The 20,036-nt window shown below is 40.0% G+C and overlaps 1 protein-coding gene across 1 annotated transcript; it reads left to right on the top strand.

The window, feature by feature from the left end:
• Positions 1-4,329: 4,329 nt before the first annotated feature.
• ACTA2 (actin alpha 2, smooth muscle) lies at positions 4,330-19,792 on the top strand. Its single transcript, XM_077125363.1, has 9 exons — positions 4,330-4,447; positions 8,180-8,334; positions 9,914-10,042; positions 12,599-12,709; positions 13,937-14,021; positions 14,383-14,544; positions 16,014-16,205; positions 17,384-17,565; positions 19,474-19,792. The coding sequence occupies exons 2-9, from the start codon at positions 8,206-8,208 to the stop codon at positions 19,615-19,617; spliced, it is 1,134 nt and encodes a 377-aa protein (XP_076981478.1). The 5' UTR covers positions 4,330-4,447; positions 8,180-8,205; the 3' UTR covers positions 19,618-19,792.
• Positions 19,793-20,036: the final 244 nt, after the last annotated feature.

Below are 20,036 nucleotides of genomic sequence, written 5' to 3'. Positions count from 1 at the left end.
CAAAAGACACAGATTGGCAGAATGGATTAAAACAGCATGATCCAACTATATGCTGTTTACAAGAAACTCACCTTAGATGCAAATAGGTTGAAAGTAAAAAGCTGGAAAAAGATACTCCATGCAAATAGTAATCAAAAAAGAGTTGAAGTAGCTATACTAATATTAATATATTAATAATATTAATATTATTATCATGCTTTGACCATAATTAAATGAAGCTGGAAATCAGTAACAGGTGAAAAACTAAAAATTTCACAAATATATGGCAGTCAAACAACACATTTTTAGACAATCAGTGGGTCAAAGAAGACATTGCAAGGCAGATCAGTAAATATCCTAAGAAAATGACACCAAGAACATAGCATATCAAAATGAATGAGATATATTCTGGAGCAGCTAGAAGGAAAAATCTGAAAGATGGTATGGTAGCCCATGACAAACTCTGTGATCTGTCCTGTAACTACTTGAGGAGTCCTCTGAAAATTATTTCTTTTTTCTTTCTTCGCTTTGTATATATGTTATATTATACAATAAAAAGGTTAAAAAAAAAAAAGTATGGGATACAGCAAAGCCAATGTTGAGAGGGAAATTTATAGCCCTAACACTTACATTAGAAAAGAAGAAAAAGCTAAAATCAAAGTCCTAACTGCACACTTGGAGAAGTAGGAAACTGATCCCACAGCAGAAGGAAAGAATGAAAATCTGGAGCATAAATAAATGAAAATGAAACTAAAATGACCATAAAGAGAATTAACAAAACCGAAAGTTGGTTCTTTGAAAAGATCAATAAAATTTACAAACCCTTAGTTATACTGACAAAGAAAAGAAAACAGAAGCTACAAATAAAATCAGAAAAGAGAGCGAGAACATAACTACTGACCCCATAGAAATAAAAAGGATCATATGAGGATACTATGAAAAACTGTATGCCAACAAATTAGACACTCTAGAAACACACAAATTTACAGACTCAAGAAGAGACTGAAGACCTCGACAGACCAATTACAAGTAGAGACTGAATCGGTCATCTAAAATCTCCCAACAGATCTTAGGTGGTGGGTCAGCTGACCCTAGGGGAGTGACTCAGGTCACTCACTTTGGCCTGTAGAACCACCACCACCATGGCCTGTCAGTCTCAGGGCATCCAGCAGCTGCTGCAGGCGGAGAAACACACCACCAAGAAGGTGTCCAAGGTTCAAAAGCAAAAGAGGCTGAAGCAGGCCCAAGAAGCTCAGGCTGACTTTCTCCCACCTACAGAGGGTGAATGAGTTCAAAGCCAAAGAAGCTGTGGCTCTGGGGTTCCATGGCTGTGGTAGCACTAAAGTGGAGAAGGAGACCCAGGAGAAGGTGACCATCCTCCAGACCTACTTCTAGCAGAACAGGGAGGAAGTTCTGGAGAACCTCTTGGCCTTTGTCTGTGACACCTGGCCAGCAATCCGTGGAAACTACCATGCAAGTGGATGGGGAGAAGGAACACCTGTTCTGTGGCTAGGCACTTTAGATGCCCTCACATGGAATATGAAGCTTTAGCAAAGCTAGAGTTATATTCTTGTGGAAAGGTATTAAATTATTTCTGTATGTTATATTGTCGTTCCTTTCACTTTTTGGAGAGGAGCAAACCTAGCTTCCTTGTACAGACTTAGAGCTTATTCAAAGATTTCATCTTTTTACTTTGTATTTCTTATAAATTTAATAGGTATATGCTGTCTGCTTTCCTATGTAGTTTAGCTCAAGTTCCATATATGGCAATATTGGCTTTTTCTTTCTTAGATCTAAGGCCAAAAACCCGCACTTATTTGAAGAAAGAAAGAGTTAAATGTTTTCTTAAAGGTCAGGGGCTTTACTGATGAAAAAGTAGTAAATAGTCATTTGTAAAGTATGTGAAGCAACAGCCAGCTTCACATAAAGTAGTCCTTTCTGTCCAAAGTTTAGAACAATGAGTGCAAGAATAATTGTTTGGACTGCTTTTAATTTCTCTTAATAGAAATTATTAGATAGAATTCAAGAACTTGTTACATTGCTTTTTATTGCTTAATGTACTAATAATCACTTAACAGTGAAGACTCTGACATGCAACAAGTAAACAAACAAAACCTTCCAACAAAGGAAAGCCCATGACCAGATGGCTTTACAGGTAAATTCTACCAGTCACTCCAAGAATTAGTGCCAATCCTGCTCAAACTCTTCCAAAAAATTGAAGACAAGGAAACATTACTTAACTCATTCTATGAGGCCAACATCACCCTTATACCAAAGCCACATAAAGATACTACAAGAAAAGAAAATTACAGACCAATTTCTTTAATGAATATAGACGCAAAAATCCTCAACAAAATACTTGCAAATCAAATCCAACAGTACATTAAAAGAATTCTACACCATGTTCAAGTGGGTTTTATTCCAGGTATGCAACATAAGAAAATCAATTACTGTAATATACCACTTTAACAAAACGAAGAGAAAAAACCAAATGATCATCTCAATTGACAGGAGAGTGCGTTTGACAAAATCCAGCATTCTATTTTGATAAAATCACCATGAAAAATAGGAATAGAAGGTGTGAGGGTTAAGTTCATGTGTCAACTTGGCCAAGTGATGATGCCCGGTTACCTGATCAAGCAAGCCCTGGCCTAACTGTCACTGCAAGGATATTTTTAGCCAGAAGTCTTGTTCCTCAGCATGATGAAGGGCATACATAAAAACATCACTGCTAATATCATATTCAATGTTGAAAGAGTGAAATCTTTACCTCTATATCAGGAACAAGACAAGGATGCACCAGTTTTTCAATATTGTGCTGGAAGTGACCAGAGCAGTTAGGAAAAAAAAAAGAAAGAAAGAAAAAGCATCCAAATTGGAATGGAAGAACTAAAACTTGCACTATTTGCAAATGACATGATCCTATATAGAGAAAGTCCTGGAAAATCTGCAACAAAGATACTAGAGCTAATAGATGAATTCAGCAAAGTGGTGCAATTTAAGGTCAATATGCAAAAATCAGTAGCATTTCTATACACTGGTAAGGAGCAATCTGAGGAGGAAATTTTTAAAAATTTCCATTTACAATAGCAACCAAAAGAATCAAACACCTAGGACTAAATTTAACCAAGGACGTAAATGACTTATACACAGAAGTATATATATATTTCTTCAAAGAGGAAATGCAAATTGCTAAAAAGCACATGAAAATATGCTCAACATCACTGGCAACTAGAGAAATGCAACTCAAGACCACAATGATATATCATTTCATGCTTACTAGAATGTCTGTTATTTAAAAAACAGAAAACTACAAGTGTTGGAAAGGGTGTGGATAAATAGGAACACTTATTCGTTGCTGGTGGAATTGTAAAATGGTGCAGCCACTGTGGAAAACAGTTTGGCAGTCCCTCAGGAAGCTCATATGATCCGGCAAGGTATATACCCAGGAGAATGGAAAGCAGGGACTCAAACAGAATGAATATGGTTATAAGGGGAAACTGTAGGATGTATATATTACTAGAATAAAAATTAAAAGATAAAGCATAGGACTGTACAATACAGTGAATCCTATTGTAGATAATGGACTATAGTTAATAGTATAAGAATGTTCCTTCATGAATTATAACAAATGCAAGGTGTTAATAATAGGGTAGTATATGGAAAAAAACACCTGATGTAAATTATGGATAATAAATAATAGTATGCTTTTAATGATTTTTCATCATTTGTGACGAAGGAGCCACTGTTAAAAAAAATAGAGTTATTTTAGAAATGCTATCATCAATTGTAACAAGTGTTCTATACCAAGACAAGGATTGAGGATGGGATGGTGTATGGAAATCCTGCATTTTATGCATGACTGTTTTGTAAACCTACAACTTCTCTAATAAAAAAAACAAACACACTGTGACTACTATAAAATCGTGACTTCACCTGTATATTTACGAGGAAATAGAAGCAATCTCTTTCTACCTTGCAGGCCACTTTGGTAGGAGAATTTTAAAAAATTTGTACTCCTCGGGGGCAGCCAGTTTGATTCTTCTCTCAGCTCATTAGGAAATGCCCTGAGATGCAAAGCATGGCAGCAGGCTGGCATCTCCTGAGGAATGTGTAAACCTTGCCTGCATCTGCCCTGTTTCACTAGTCCATGTCTCTGGGCATTTCAGCAGTTGTTCTGAAGGCTTGGAGTGTTGATCTCCCACAGGCAGCTGAGCTGCCTCGCGTTTCGTGAGCAGAGCAGTGGAATGCAGTGGAGAAACCCAAGCCTTCGGCCACCCAGATTAGAGAGTTTTGTGCTGAGGTCCCTATATGGTTGTGTTAGACTTAACGATGGGCTCAACTCTGTCTTTGCTCCTTGTTTGGGAAGCAAGTGGGAGGGGAGCAGGCCAAGGGGCTATATAACCCTTCAGCTTTCAGCTCCCTGAACACCACCCAGAGCAGAGAAGCCCGGCCAAGCACTGTCAGGGTAAGTGGCACCAGCCCAAGGATGTGACTTACAGATTCCAGTGGCTCTTTTATTACCCTGAATAATCAGATGTCGGCTGCAGGAATTTGGCAGGGCTCATGTACTCTCTCATATTCTTGAATGAAGGTTGTACTATTAAATGATGTTAGCTTTTAGTTCTAATTATCTGACTGTTAAAGATAAGGCTAATATGGAACTTAATGTGTGAAAAGGTGAAGAGGAAGATGAAATGAAATTTTTTGGATACATGTCACCTGTATAATCTATTTATACTAAACCAATACTCCAAATCTTGCAGCACATTAAAGGTACACACAGTCGCGCTGTTTGTTATAGGTTATTTATCTATTTATATTTATGCACATCAAGGATTTGGTTGTGTTTCAGATTTGGTCTGGGAGGTTTGCATTAGACTGTTTTTTTGGTGCAGTTAAGTCTGGAAGTGGATTTTGGAAGTGAACAGAGGGTAGTTGCCTAGTCTTTGATTTGGGCTGGATTTGTGAATTTGCTTCTGGGTTCCTCTGGCTCCAATTGGTTGTGTCTTGGGTCGAAAGTTTATGTCTCCAGAGTGTGGTCTGTGAGCTTACATTTTAGGATATGCGTCATTTGCAACTGAGCGCAACGGGCAGCCAGCTGAATCTTTCTCTGCAAAGAAAGAGGGAGGGTGCAGAATATACATCTGACAGCTATGTGTGTCTCAGGCTGTGGGGTGTCTGGTTTGCTTTTCTCTAGCCTGAAGATCCCCTCAAGGTGGTGAAGCCAGCGTAGCTGTGGCGTCAGCTCTGCCACCCCAGGCTGAATTTCAGGGCTTGGCTATGCTTCACCTCTGGTTGGAGTTTTCATGCTAAGATTTTTCCTTCCATTTTGTGATTCATGACTAAATATGGTTTGTGTTTCAAGTCCAATGAGCTGAGAACTGTAACGTTTTTCTCCTCCACCCCCTCCCTCTAACGACTCATTTTTGGCACAAGATGCACTCTAGTTGATTGGAGCAGACCCCCTGACCCGGGTGCAGTTCCAAAAGCAAACATTCGTGCTCGTTTTACCTAATTAGGAAATGCTTTGCTCCAAACGGAGCTTCTCATTCAGGTTAGATAGGAGTTGTAAACCACTGAGCCCTGCTCATTTTAGCCTGGGAGACAAAGATTTCTTCTTTTAAGGGCAGTGTACTTTTTAGAGATTATAATCCTCCTCCTGAATATTTTTGCCAAATAATAATACATTTACTGAATTTTAGATTTCTCTGCATCCTTGCTGATGCAGATGCTTTGTTTGCCATAGATCATAGTTACCCTCACAACCCTCCCTGCCCAACAAATGGGATTTTAAGAATATTCCTGTATTTATGGTAACCATACCTCCTCATTTTCAGAGACCATCTTAATTTCAAATAATTCATTCTTGTTTTTAAGCCCTTATTTTTGGTTTGGAAAGTCCGCTTAGCTTATTCACAGAGCCTGCTGATTTTCTTGGTGCTGGCTGCCTCTGACAAATACCCTAGCCATCCGTCTTGCTTCCCATACACTTTTTGCCTGTCTTCTGGCATGTTAATCTACTAGAGAAGAAGCCAAATCACATGGTTGCTAAACATAATTCAGTCTCTGGAAATGGGAGGGAAGGGTGGGAAAGGAAAGGACAAGCCATTTATAAATTCTGTTTTCCATTGTTGCATACGAAACCCGCAAGTTGAGTATTTCCATTCTAACTCTAGAGCCAGTGTGGAAAGGAAGCAAAGACTAGAAATAAAAAAGATCCGTGTAATAACAACTTTATAATTATATTAATAAGAAGAATGAAAGACATTTATTAAGAACTCATGTGAGCCACTGTGGTTATAAATGCTTTAAACATTTTTTAATACCTCTAAGAATCCTATAAGCTATATACCAATATTATTGCTATCTTGTAGATAAGGACATTGAGAGCTAGAGAAGTTAAACAACTTTTCTAAGCCAGAAAGCTTGTAGGTGGTAGAGTCTAGATTCAAACCCTGACAGTATTCTAGATTCTAGATTCTAATTCAAACCCTGACAGTCTAATGCCAGAACCCAAGCTTATAATCACAAGGCTCTGTAATCTGTGATGTCCTGACTTTGTCAGTTTGGGAAACTTGCATAAATCACTTTAACTCCTTGAGCCTCAATTTTCTCATCCATCAGTTGGAGATAATATTACATGCCTTGGGTTTTAAAATATATCATTTTACTCGAGGTTCATATTTGCAATATGAGGCACTGGCATGGCAGGTGTAGGCATCTGGAAAGACACTGACCTCGTGGAACAGTCTGAACCCCAACTGCAATCACTTTTTTCTTTTCTTACTTTCCAGAGATTTCCTTAGCAGAGTTGCCTTTTATACCCAGGTGGCTGTGCATTGAGTTCACCAATATAAAAAAGAATCTTCCTCAACTTGAAATTCTAACCAAGATCTCAATGCCAGGCAGAGAACACTGGGTGCCTCTCTCTTTAAAGGCTAGTTTCCCTTAATTCTGTGTGGAAAATGGAGGAGAGCCTGGATTGGAAAACTGAGGCATCTGAAGGCTAAAGTGATCTGCTTTCAAGTTCAAGTTTTGCCTCTAATGCCCGTGTGCCCTTGAGCAAGTTATTGCCCTCTGGGTTTTCTCTGGTTTATAAAAACGAATGTATTGGGGGAAAATTTTCTCCACTAGGCCTTCAATTTCCCAAACCAATAATAGATAGTTTTGCTTATATAATAGATTGATTTTTGTCAAAGTATCCAAGCTTATGAGTAAGCTATTTAAAATAAATTATTTTATAACTGAAGGGATATGGGCTCAGTTTAGAAAATAACAGAAAACCTAGAAAAAAAATTAGAATCCTATGAAATCCACTGCTCAAAAATAACCGCAGCAGTTGACATTTTGGTAAATATGTTTGCTCTTTTTTGCGATTCATATAAGCACATTTTTAATGGGATCATAAAATGTTAACTTGTTATTCATATATAAGACTATATCTCTAGCTTATCCTTTAATTTTATCCTTTTAATGGAAACACAGGATTTTACAGGTTTTTTTACACTCACTCTCACTTGTTGGACTTACAGGTTGTTTAAACAGTGACTTTTACTGATGGAGAATAATTTTGGCCCCTAAAGTTTAAAGCATCTTCCTAGAAAGTTTGATTCATACTAATGTTTTTCTGAAGGTAAAATAAAAGTTCAGAGTCTCCAAAGATTTTTTTTTTAATATTTTACCTTAAACATTTCAAAAATTTCATTTGTCTTAACTCTCAGAATCTACCATTTTGAAAAAAAAAAAAAGATGTTATAAATTATCTAGAAAAATGTGAGTTTGGATTAATTCAAACTGCAAATTCTACTTACTTCTTTAATGTATGGCAAGCAATATGTCCCTGTGAAGATCTGGTCTCATTGTCTATTTCCATCTGCACTCTGCAATTTGTCAATTTGATTCATTTACTTGGTCTGTCTTTAAAGTTCTAACTGAGCTGGTATGATGTGCCAGCCACTGTGCCAGGGGCCAGGTGGTGAAGATGAAGTCAGAGTTTCACCCTATAAGTTGAACATGAATTAGACAACCATGCAGTCTAATGAACACACTTTGAGGTAAATGCTGTGTTAGATAAGGGTCTGCAGAGGAGAGCACTGTAGGAGGACACAAGAAGGTCCCCAAGCCCAGTCTGGAAGGCAGGGTGGACAGGTAAGCACCACAGCTGCTCAGTGACAGGCTTCCTCCCTGTCTCCGTTAGGACCGTTTAGCGTAGCTCCAGCGACCATGTGTGAAGAAGAGGACAGCACCGCCCTGGTGTGCGACAATGGCTCTGGGCTCTGTAAAGCTGGCTTCGCTGGGGACGATGCTCCCAGGGCTGTTTTCCCATCCATCGTGGGCCGTCCCAGACATCAGGTAAGCAAAATTCTGATGAAACAGGAAGCACAGGGCTAAGGATTAGGTCTCTCCATGTTCATGGGTATCCACGGATTAGTCCATCACGCTCTGCCCAGAGGTTATGTAACCTTGTTAAAGACATATTTCCTAAATTTAATGTCCAGGAATGAGTGCCAATTCCACATGTACTGTGGATGGTTTGCCTGGTGGCTGTCTCTCAGCCAGGGTCTACCTCTTTTTCATTCGTCTTTGGTTTTGTGGTTATAATTAAGGGCAGGGTTAGTGCCGAGGTGATCACCGTGGCCTATGATCAAACGGGTTTTTAAAACATTTTTTATTATAGTGACATATATATATATAACTCAGGATTTCCTACTTTAACTACTTTCAAATGTACAATTGAGTGGTATTAATTACATTCACAATATTGTGCTACGGTCACCCATCACCCAACTCATGAGTTCTTTCTGTTGAGCATAGTCATATCACCACCATCATCATCAGAAACACTTATGCATTACCCTGATGTGTAACATAGCTGCTCTTTGGAAAGAAACGAAAATAAAATCCTAGGCCCTTCCCCTCATAGAACATGATGTTAGATGAAAATAATATTGTTATGAAATATAAGTTAACATAATGATGACTGTCAGCAAAATATACCCTGACAGCCATATGGTATTTGAGCCGATCTGACTGATGTTTACAGCTCTCAGCAGGGTGTACATTCACAAGAAGATCTGATAGAAGCCTCCCCCAGTGAATGAAGCTGGGCTGTCTCTGTGTTGGATTGTATGCAGTGGAGAGATTTTTGTATAAGCCATTATTTAATGGATCTACAGCAGCTATGGCAGTTTTGCAATTCTAAAACAGCCACTCCAGTGCGGTTTAAAATCCAGTTGTGAAAATTCTTTCTTTGTTTTATTATTATGTTTTTAAGGTTGACCTTAATGATGGAAACAAAAAATGCACCTGACCAGCACAGGCAAATGTTCTTCCTTATTTATTTATTTATTTATTTATTTGCATGGGCAGGCACCGGGAATGGAACCCGGGTCTCCAGTATGGTAGGCAAGAACTCTGCCTGCCAAGCCACCGTGGCCTGCCCAGGCAAATGTTTTAACAGCTGATTTGTGTGGTCTTATTCATTAGTCCATTTGTAGATGTAATGCTTTTGTTATAATGATTATAATATATTTATATACTCTTGGGTAGGTGACAATTTTAAAAGTACACTTGAAGGATTTATAAGAAGCAAAATGCCATTTATCTAATACATACTGGGTTCAGACATTCCTTCAACAAGTAATTATTGAGTGCCAAATATGTGCCAGGTGATTTGCTATAGTGGTGAACAACACAAACTTGATCTCTGCCTTAACAGAGTTTATCATGAAAGATAAAAAACATTATGTAAAGTTGCCTTACCAACAGGTTCTCTGGTTATTTGAAGGCTAATTCAGATCTGTTTCAAATCAATTGAGCTGTTTAAGAGCATAGTGACAATAAATCGCATTATACTGTTGCTGACCCCAAAAGAGGGGTCAATTCACAAGTTTGGGGAGAGGCTGACTCTTAATGTCTTGAACTCTTTTAGGGGGTGATGGTAGGAATGGGTCAGAAAGACAGCTACGTGGGTGATGAAGCACAAAGCAAAAGAGGAATCCTGACTTTGAAGTACCCGATAGAACACGGCATCATCACCAACTGGGATGACATGGAAAAGGTACTGGAAGGTTTTCTGCAGGCTGAGCCCTCCTGGGCATGACTTATGCAGCCCCTGATTCAAAACCTCTGATGACTACTTAAAAAATAACTAGCTTGCACTGCTTAATTATACTTTTACTTGTTAATGTTTATTCTAGATTACTGCTAACTGAAAAAAATTCTGAAGTTTTTTTTTATTAAACCTATGCTTGGCAGGTATTATGAGCTAACTAGTAGAAGACAGTTTTACAGATTAGAACAGCAACCTTTTGCCAGTAGTGAGAATTATTAGTCTGTTGCTCAGGCTAACAGGATTTCTCTCCTAGGATAAGCATCCTACAAGCAATGGCCCAGAGTATAATCCTCCCTTTCATTTTCATCAGAGGCTGCATGGCTAAACCCTCAGTGCAAATCTGCCAAAGGGGAATTGATGAGCTGGAAATAGACTTATCCCACACATTGTTGACTTCCTATTAATTTACCTGACAGTTAAAAAAGGAAAAGATCTTTAGCTTTGACTATAGAGAAAAGGAATTGCAATTTTGTGGCTTTAGTACATTCCTGAATGACCCTCAAATTATTGATGCACAGTAGCAACTAACAAAAGTTTTCAAATAAATATTTTAAAAATTATCTCTTCTATGTTTTATTTTGTGAGGTCTTTATCTCCCAAATTCATCTAAATGAGCTAATGGAGAGGAGAGTTAAATGCTAGAATGTTGATGTTTGTTATTAGGCAAAATAGAAACACCAGTTGTAAGAGAAAAAGCAAAAGAAATGGTGATGAAAGAGAAATTCAAATTTTTGAATTTGAGAAAGTGTCAAAATTTTGGAAATGCAGCAAAATATATTAGAACTACAACATTTGCCTTCTATTTATGTGTCAATTCACTATACACACACACATACAAATGCACGCACATAATAGTTTAAAAAAAAAACATACTGTGGGTAGAATTCATCAGTAATAATGCTTAATCCTATGTCTCCCTACAAAACAAAAGACAAACAAACAAGCAAAAAAACTGAATTTCATGAGGTTTGCTTAAACCAAGGCTCTGAATTTGCACATTGCAAAAAAACCTTAATTTGCACAGTGAGGATAAGATACCAATATCAGTGAGAAAATACTCAATATATTTTCCATGGACCTGGCAGCTCCTCAGAATATATGCACCCAGAAAAAGATTCTTGGAATGGAAAAAAAATCATTTCTACAATTTAAATTCAAATTGTTTTTTGTCAAGGTCATCCAACAGGATAGTGATAGAGATACAGAGAGGAAGAGAGGGTTAGGCAGGAGGGAGAGGGAAAGAGATTGCTTTTAAAATGATCACCACAGTGTTAATGACTGGCAGAATTTCTTGAGAATTCTGCCAATTTTACTCCATCAGCAGAACCAAGCTTTCAGGAGTCCCACTTCCTTTCAAGAAACCACAAATTTAAAACCAAAGAAACTGGAACAAGTTTAAGAGTCTTTGAAGTTCTTGCATCAATAGTTTATAAACTTTCACCAGTGGTTTTTGTTGCTGTTTTTAGTTTTGTTTTTCTTTAATTTTGGATGAATCTGATATTTCTGTTGCTGGTGAAGAATTTTCAGGCTTTTACAATTATTTTTAATTAATTTAGCCTTTTAAAAAATAAAATAATTGTTTGCTCCTGTTGGCACTTAGGCATTACAGAGTGTGCTTGACTGTAAATCAAACAAACTTGTGTCCAAAGCACATGAATTCAAATACGCTATATGTGGGCCTTGTTTTTTTTTTTTTTTGAAACCCCTGAAGTCCAAATGTCTGACCTATAGGAATGAAAGGCCCAGAGAGGGGCAAGAGACAGGTTTTTTCCCAACCCTGGAAAGCAAGACTGGAAAGGAGGCAAGAGGCAAGGAGACCTGTGCTCTTCTCACTGTATACTGCAGAGGGCAATTTGCCTAGAAGCACTAAAAATGGCAATTAGGTTCTCAGTTCAGCTTCATTGGTTTATTCATTTGATCATATATTCATTCATTTGTCCTTTTATTTATGAAACTAAATCACTTTCCCATCAATATTCTGTAAAATGGAAGGAGAAGGTAAAGAAGGTGTCATTGAATAATAACAACATTTGCTTGGTGTCAGGAACTGGGCTGAATAGTAACTCTGGGATAATTTCTTTAATTCTCACAAAAAGCCAATGAGATACACACTAAATGATTTTCATCCCCATATAACCAATGGTGAGACTCAAGCTGAGATGGGTTAAAACTTGCCTAATACTTGCACAACCAAGAAGTGGCAGAGCTGGGATATCAACCCAGGTCTGACTCCAGAGCCTGTATCTTTAAGCACATGGCCCCCTGCTGCACAGACCTAGACTCAGGTGTTTGTCGGTCACTTGCTAGATGTGAATCCTTGGGTAAGTCTCTCACATTCTTTGAGCTTCAGTCTCTGCATTTGTAAAAATGGAGACACATAATGAGTCTCTGTAACATTTCATTTGGCCTGGTTTCATTTAGCTCATTCTGCTCTCTTTTCGGGGTCTGCCCCACAACACCGTATTGCTGTGTTTCTTCTCTCTCCCCTCTATCCTCTGCTAGATCTGGCACCACTCTTTCTACAATGAGCTTCGTGTTGCCCCTGAAGAGCACCCAACCCTGCTCACCGAGGCACCCCTGAACCCCAAGGCCAATCGGGAGAAAATGACTCAGGTAAATCTCCACCCAGGATCCAGCCGTGGAATGATGGAAGATAGCTTCTCCAATTGGTTTGGGAAAATCCTGTTTGAAAGAGGTTCTGCAGGACAGCAGAGATAAGACCCAAACCAGCAGTCCACCATCAGATGGATAACTTTCCAGGGGCTCAGAGATTCCAAAGAATAGGAACATCCTGATGGAACTCAAATCATCAAGGAAGGAACAGGCCCTTTGAGCTTCTAGAGAAATGGGGAATTTAAGAGTTTAATTGAGAAGCTGATATGTTTGAGTTTAAAACTTCTAAGGAGAAGTCATTTGAAAATGCCTTATAATATATGGCGAGAAAATCTGGTTTTGGAGTTAGACTGATTAGGTTTGAAAACTGAATTTGTCACTTAGCCATGTGATGTTGAAGAACCCACTTTGATTTCTTTTTCTAGACATTGAGGATAAAAGTGCTATTATTTGTCAAAAGATTGATGTGAAGAATAATGAGGCAAAATGATAAATGTGTATCCTGGTGCCTGATATAATAAACATTCAATAAATGGTAGTTATTATTGCTATTATTGTTACTTCTTTGAGGCTCAGAAGTCTTTACTTCAGGGGATCATCCAGTCCTCCAGCCAGAGAAAGTTTCTAGTTTGAATGAGTTATTACTAATAGCACCTAATATCCATTTAACCCTTGCTATGGGCAAGCAGTGGCCTAAGTGTTTCTCATGCTTTGTCTCATTAAATCCTAACAATAGCTTTGGGAGGCAGGAACTATTATTATCCTGAGTATACAAATGAAAAAATCCAAACTGATACATTAAGTGATTTTTTTCCCCAACATCACATAGCTAAGAGTAGCAGAGTTTGGGAATTGATCCATGATCTTCCAGCCTTGGAGAAGACTAAATGTTAATACTGCAGGGCCTTTCCCTTAGAAGAGCTTTTGGTGTTTATACTAACACACCAGTATAATATGAAACCCCTGCAAGTCAGCAATTAGTTTGGTGAGTTCTCCCGGGTCACATTCAGCCTGGCAAGTTCATGTGTACACACTGCCTCCTCCCTTCCCCATTCACACCTCCATTTCTCCTCTTTGAGTGATGAGCACCGCCCTGGCCCTCTGTACCTGTACCTGCTCTGCCAGAACCAGGCAGGTACATCTGCTTTCATCAAAAGGGCATGTTCTCTGGAATATTCTTTGTAAGACTGGCAATGTTACTAATTAGCTCTTTGGATTGTTTTGCAGATTATGTTTGAGACTTTCAATGTCCCAGCCATGTATGTGGCTATTCAGGCTGTGCTGTCCCTCTATGCCTCTGGACGTACAACTGGTAAGGAGCTGGGAGGAGCTGGGAACTCCATTATCAGATATGACAGCTGTAAACACGTGGCTTGTGATATACTGGGAGTTTGTTGGACTTGGCAGGCCCAATGCCAACCCTAAAAGAACTCCTTTCCACATAGGAACAAACAAGCCTTTGACCTCATACTTCTGGCAGGGCTTTCTCTATTATCGTCTTTTCCTTTTTTTTTTCATCTTTCCCAAGCCGTGCCTTACCTCTTGTAGGCTATCAAATGCCTTCTTTCTTCCCTTTCAAATAAGAGGCTCAGAAATTCCCTCTCCTCCAAGGCTTCTTTCTACTCAGTCAGGAAGTGACCAGGTGACTTTTGTCATGCCCAATTGTACCCAAGGCATCGTGCTGGACTCTGGGGATGGTGTTACCCACAACGTACCCATCTATGAGGGCTACGCCCTGCCCCACGCCATCATGCGTCTAGACCTGGCTGGCCGGGATCTCACTGACTACCTCATGAAGATTCTCACTGAGCGGGGCTACTCCTTCGTGACTACTGGTGAGGCCTGCGGGAGATATGGGGAAGGGGGTGCTGAGGCAGGGAGTCCCTCACAGGGACTTATAGGACCCAGCGACTCTGGAAAGAGATGATATGGGAGCCTCACAAATGGCAAGGCCTGACTCTAATGCAACACAGGAAAAAACATAGCCTTTCTTGCTATGTGAAATTAGAAAAAAACGATTATGTTCTTTCCCTAAGGATGACAGTTATAATAATCCAATATTGTGAGACAGCTAGAGTTGAATTATTTGATGATTTTTTAATTTCCTCTGTTCACAAATAGAAAAGAGCACAGAGACAAAAGATAATGTGGTGAGATTTGGTTTTGACAGTCTTTGGGGATATCTGGACAGGGCATGGGCCCAATCCTGCCATTCACTAGCTATGTGAACTTGGACAACTATCCAACCTAACTGAGCCATAGTCTCTTTATCTCTAAAATGAGCATAATAGACCCTATCTCACATGATTGTTGCATTAAATGAGATAATGCGTGTGAAGTACCCGGCACAGAGTATGTGTTCAATATTTTTAACTGTTATTAATACCAACCCAGTAGGCAGTGATGAAAGTCTTCACTCTAAGCTGATGCCACCCAAGCTCCCATCACAAGGTGGCAGTGACAAAACTACTGAAAACATTGGTTTGTCCTTAGCACCCATTGCTCTAGCTGCCTTCTCCTTACCAATTTGGTCTTGTCCAAATGTTTGGATTTCTGGATATGCTTGAGGCTTACTCTAGACTCCCTGTTTGTGCCCTGAAGATGTTAAAGTCTCCTTTTATGATAGAAAATTGAATTAATTCCATTCTTCCTCTATTCCCCACAAAGAATCCCAAGACGCCTCCAAAAAGTTCTCAGGGACTCAGAAGTATCCCATAGCTTAGCACTTCAGAAGGCAGGAGCCTGAAAGGTATCTGCCTGCCCGTGTCCTCCACACATCCTTCCATATACATCCCTGGAGCCTTCTGGAGCAGACTGGTCCTAAGCCAGGGCCTGCTTCTTCCTAGAAGGGGATGAAAATGTCAAAGATTTGAGGTGGAATTTACCTGTGCCAGGCAACGGAATCCCTGAGGCTTTTGAGGACTTGGGGCCCCTGATGAGCTGATTCATCTCAAGACTTCCTTGTCAACTGAATCCAACATAACAATAAAACAATTATAACAGAGGGTGATTTATTACCCTGTAAAAAAAAATATTGTACTAAAGAGTTTCCTGCTCTGTTCCTTTCTCCAGCTAGCTATTTCAATCTTGCCATGCATTTCCATTAAGCACCTACTATGTGTGAGGCACTTTGCCAGGAACAGATGGGATTCCACAGTGGACATAAAATTTAATTACCATCATAAATTTTAAGACTGCAGAGTGTTGATTCTACACAGTTCTTTAAAGGAACATGCCATGTAGGAGAGATTGAAGGGAGGTACACACCCTAACATTTGTTGTAATGTTTGCATCTCATTGACAGCTGAGCGTGAGATTGTCCGGGACATCAAAGAGAAACTGTGCTATGTAGCTCTGGACTTTGAAAATGAGATGGCCACTGCTGCATCATCCTCGTCCCTTGAGAAGAGCTATGAGCTACCTGATGGTCAGGTGATCACCATTGGAAATGAGCGCTTCCGCTGTCCGGAGACCTTGTTCCAGCCATCCTTCATTGGTAGGCAACGCATGCCCCTTCCCTGGAAAGGGGAGCTCACCCTATTCTCCGGCATCCAGCCAGCCTTTGGCTGCCTGAGTCATTCTGCACGTGGGGCATATGGTAGCTGTCATAAGACCCAAAGCATTTCCAAACAGAGCAAGGAAAAAACTTTCTTATTTTTAAGATGGGAGCACTTAAGGAGCATTGGAAAGGGGTTTTCTTTCTAGGAAAACACTGATTATCTATGTTATAGTCAAGGCAAAAGCATTCTTAGTGTATGGTGAGAGAATCAAATATTGTCTATACTTAGGGCACAACAAAGCCACTGGAATGGGGAGGGAAGGGTGTGCTGAGAGTAAGGGAATGGTAGGGGAGAGAAAAATGGAAGAGCACCTCTGTAGTTGTTTACAGAGAGCAAGCTCTGGCAAGTGGTGAGTCTGTGTTTTAATCTCATTCCACCATGTCTGGCTTTTATGATTTTGGGAAACCATTAAATGAGGATGGTGATAGTACCTATGTCTTAGGATGACTCTGAGAATGACATGAGCCACATATAGAGCACTTAGCCCAGTGCCTAGCAAACTGTAAGTATGAGACATTGTTAGTAATCAATAATTAGATATTATTATTACTGTTATTTCTATTATTATTACATCACAGTCTGCAAAAGATGAAGGGCCACCCAGAGATTCTTTTCAAAGGTCCCACATCAGAAATTAACAAAAAGTTCAGACAGAAAAAAAAATTATCAGAATTGAAAAAAAATAAGTCTTTATCCAATTAGGAGGAAATACTTTTCCAAAGGTTCAGTACCATTTAGCTCTTATGGGTAAATACAAGGCAGCAGTCAAGGAGAGGCCTAGGAGAGTTCTGAGCAACGACCGTGACATTGGCTCAGTGTAGAACCTTCTTCAGGGAGTCAGATGGCTTTGCCCTCATCTGAACCATACATACTAGCGAGTGTATTAAAAACTGAGTGATCTTTTATTGCAGCCCTACTCTGGAGGTGCTGCAGCAGGACCTCCTCATTAGGCAGGAGGACATGGACACAGCAAGGCCCTTTGGTCTCTGACTTGGGTATTTCTAGATGGTCATATCTGCCTGGCTTCAGTCCACAGTAAGGCCGAGTCTGATCTTGCATGTCTGAGCCAGGTTTCAATCCCACCCAAAGATGTCGGCCTGGATATCTTTTCCAGGGATGGAATCTGCTGGAATCCATGAAACCACCTACAACAGCATCATGAAGTGTGATATCGACATCAGGAAGGACCTCTATGCTAACAATGTCCTCTCGGGGGGCACCACCATGTACCCCGGCATTGCTGACAGGATGCAGAAAGAGATCACAGCCTTAGCACCCAGCACCATGAAGATCAAGGTACGAACTAGTGATGGGCCCACAGCTGTGCTTCCAGCGGTGCCAGCCCTCTTACCAGATGTGAAGGACTCTTGGAGGCCACATCTTAGTCACACGTGCTCATGGGTTCTTGGGCTAAGCAGTGAGGGGAAAAAGATCCACCTGTTATAACTTATATGTCAATCCAGTTCATAAGAGAAACAGAATTATTTTGCATAAAATTTTATCCATAATCACCCTTATCCATCTGCTACATTCAGCAGCTGCAAAAAAAAAGAAAAAAAGTCAACAGATCTCCCTACACACCCACTTCTCTTAATTTTGTCTCTCTTTAATATAAATTTTTTATTAGTGAAGTTGTTAGGTTTACAAAAAATCAGGCAGAAAATAGAATTCCCTTATACCCCCCACGCTATGCTTTAGAAATATATATATTTGTTGTTTATTCTCATTGCAGGTATAGTGCATCTCTCACATAGAACATTAAAAAAAAGTACATTTGCCCTGTGCTTATTTCTGAAGCAATCTAAACACCGTGGACACTGGCGGGAGGGAGATGAAACCAGCTGACAATAGGTTAGGGCTATAGTACAGAAAGAGGCCATTGCTAGGACTGGGCAGCTCCTAGTTCTCCTAACCTGACTTCTTAAATAGAAATGAATGTGGAACTTCGGGCCACAGAGTGGTAAGGGAGAATAGAGAACAGTTAAAAACAGTCAGATGATAGTAGTCATTAGAGAAAACTGATTAAAGAAAACTGAAACTGGAGAGGGATATGCAGGAGCTCTCTGTTCTATCTTTTCAAAATTTCTGTACATCTGAAATTATCTCCAAATAAAAATCTTATTCCTAAAAATAAAAACCAAACACCTGGGGCAGACCTGGGTTTCAATATTGGATTTGATATTTACAGTCACTTACAACTGGTGTGACCTGGACAGGTGACTTAGACCTCTCTCAGCCTCCATTTCCTCAACTGTATAATGGGAATGATTTAAAACTTTTCCAGGTGGTTGGGAGAATTCAATGAGATAGACATGCAAAATGCTTAGTCCAATGTCTGGCATACGTAAGTGTTCAGTAAATGCTGATTATTTTTATTTTCAAAATAAATTCTTAATCAGAGCCTGGAGGTTAAAAAAAAAAAAATTAAACTCTCTAACCACAGTTTCAGAAGTATCTGGTTTGTTGGCCTAAAATGCCCATGTTCACTTCTACCCAAAAGCTAAGTCTGGAATGGAATCTAGAAGTCCTCAACTTGGGCTATTCCTTGAGATGCTACAGGTGGGGGAGACCCCTGCCTGAGTCACGGCTCTAGCTCCCATGGCAGCAGTGACATCTCCGGGATGAAACCATTGATTCCTTTAAGAAACATCAGCTCAACCTTGCAGGTCATGCCTGTGCTGTTGGTAAAGCAGGGTGACTTAACTCAGGGGAACGTCCACCCCAAGAGGGAGCCCTAAACCTATCAGTGTATATTGGTGGGGCTTCAGAGAGCAGCAGTTGACTTAAGCTGTTGGATGGGCACTTGTATAATAAGTGCTGGCACAAGTGAGAATTTCTCTTGTGCAGACACTGGTGTTTGTTTCATCAGAAAGGATATCTCCTGCTGAGTTCTGAGATATATCAGGTCTCTTAAGCGGAGATCATGGCAGAAGTAGGGGCCAATTTCCAGTGTACGCAATAGTAGAGGGAAGGCAGTAGAGGTGTTGCAGCTAATGTGGAATAGATCTTGTGAAGGAAGCCAGAAAAATCATATGCACTCATTGAAAGATCTCTACATCAGCGAAGCATTTGCATCTAACGGCCCTGCATGTCACTGCTGACCTGGAACTATAGCCGTATAATAGCCAAGTCACGAAGCTTAGACCGTGGTAGAACCTTGGTCCTAGGGCACTAAATGATCCTTTTTCTCTTCCTGACCAACAGATCATTGCCCCTCCGGAGCGCAAGTACTCTGTCTGGATTGGAGGCTCCATCCTGGCCTCTCTGTCCACCTTCCAGCAGATGTGGATCAGCAAACAGGAATACGATGAAGCTGGGCCCTCCATTGTCCACCGCAAATGCTTCTAAAACACTCCTCTGCTTTCTGTCTGTTTCTAGCACACACTGTGAATGTTTTGTGGAAGAACGCCTTCTATTCCTTTCCAAATCATTCTTAGCCAAAGCTCTGATTGGTTACCTATGTATTTTTTAAATAAATCTGAAATATGCTACCAGTAAATCGCCATGCGGGGCTCTGATCAACTCCTGGCTGACTGCTTACTTGTGTTAGGTTGACCTCACCTATAATAAGGTGAAGCTCTCTAATGGCCCCAGCAGAAATGGTACAGTGGGGGGGTTCCCAGACCCACTCCACATTTACATGGGAGGCACCACCTAACTGTGTGAAGGGGGGGGAAATTTGAGAACATGTTGGAGACTGAAAAAATAAACATGGATTAATGTATATCAATGCCATAATCTATAGTGGCTTCACAATTTGCCAAGTG

The sequence above is a fragment of the Tamandua tetradactyla genome, chromosome 13 (genome assembly GCF_023851605.1).
Source record: "Tamandua tetradactyla isolate mTamTet1 chromosome 13, mTamTet1.pri, whole genome shotgun sequence".
NCBI lineage: Eukaryota > Metazoa > Chordata > Mammalia > Pilosa > Myrmecophagidae > Tamandua > Tamandua tetradactyla.
This window is presented reverse-complemented; position numbering and strand designations above follow the sequence as displayed.

Bases quoted from the DNA above. Each gene is read 5' to 3' on its own strand.
- ACTA2 (XM_077125363.1), top strand. From the start codon at position 8,206: ATGTGTGAAGAAGAGGACAGCACCGCCCTGGTGTGCGACAATGGCTCT. The intron at 10,043-12,598 runs GTACTGGAAGGT...ATCCTCTGCTAG, and splicing joins ACTGGGATGACATGGAAAAG to ATCTGGCACCACTCTTTCTA. The intron at 14,545-16,013 runs GTGAGGCCTGCG...TCTCATTGACAG, and splicing joins CTACTCCTTCGTGACTACTG to CTGAGCGTGAGATTGTCCGG.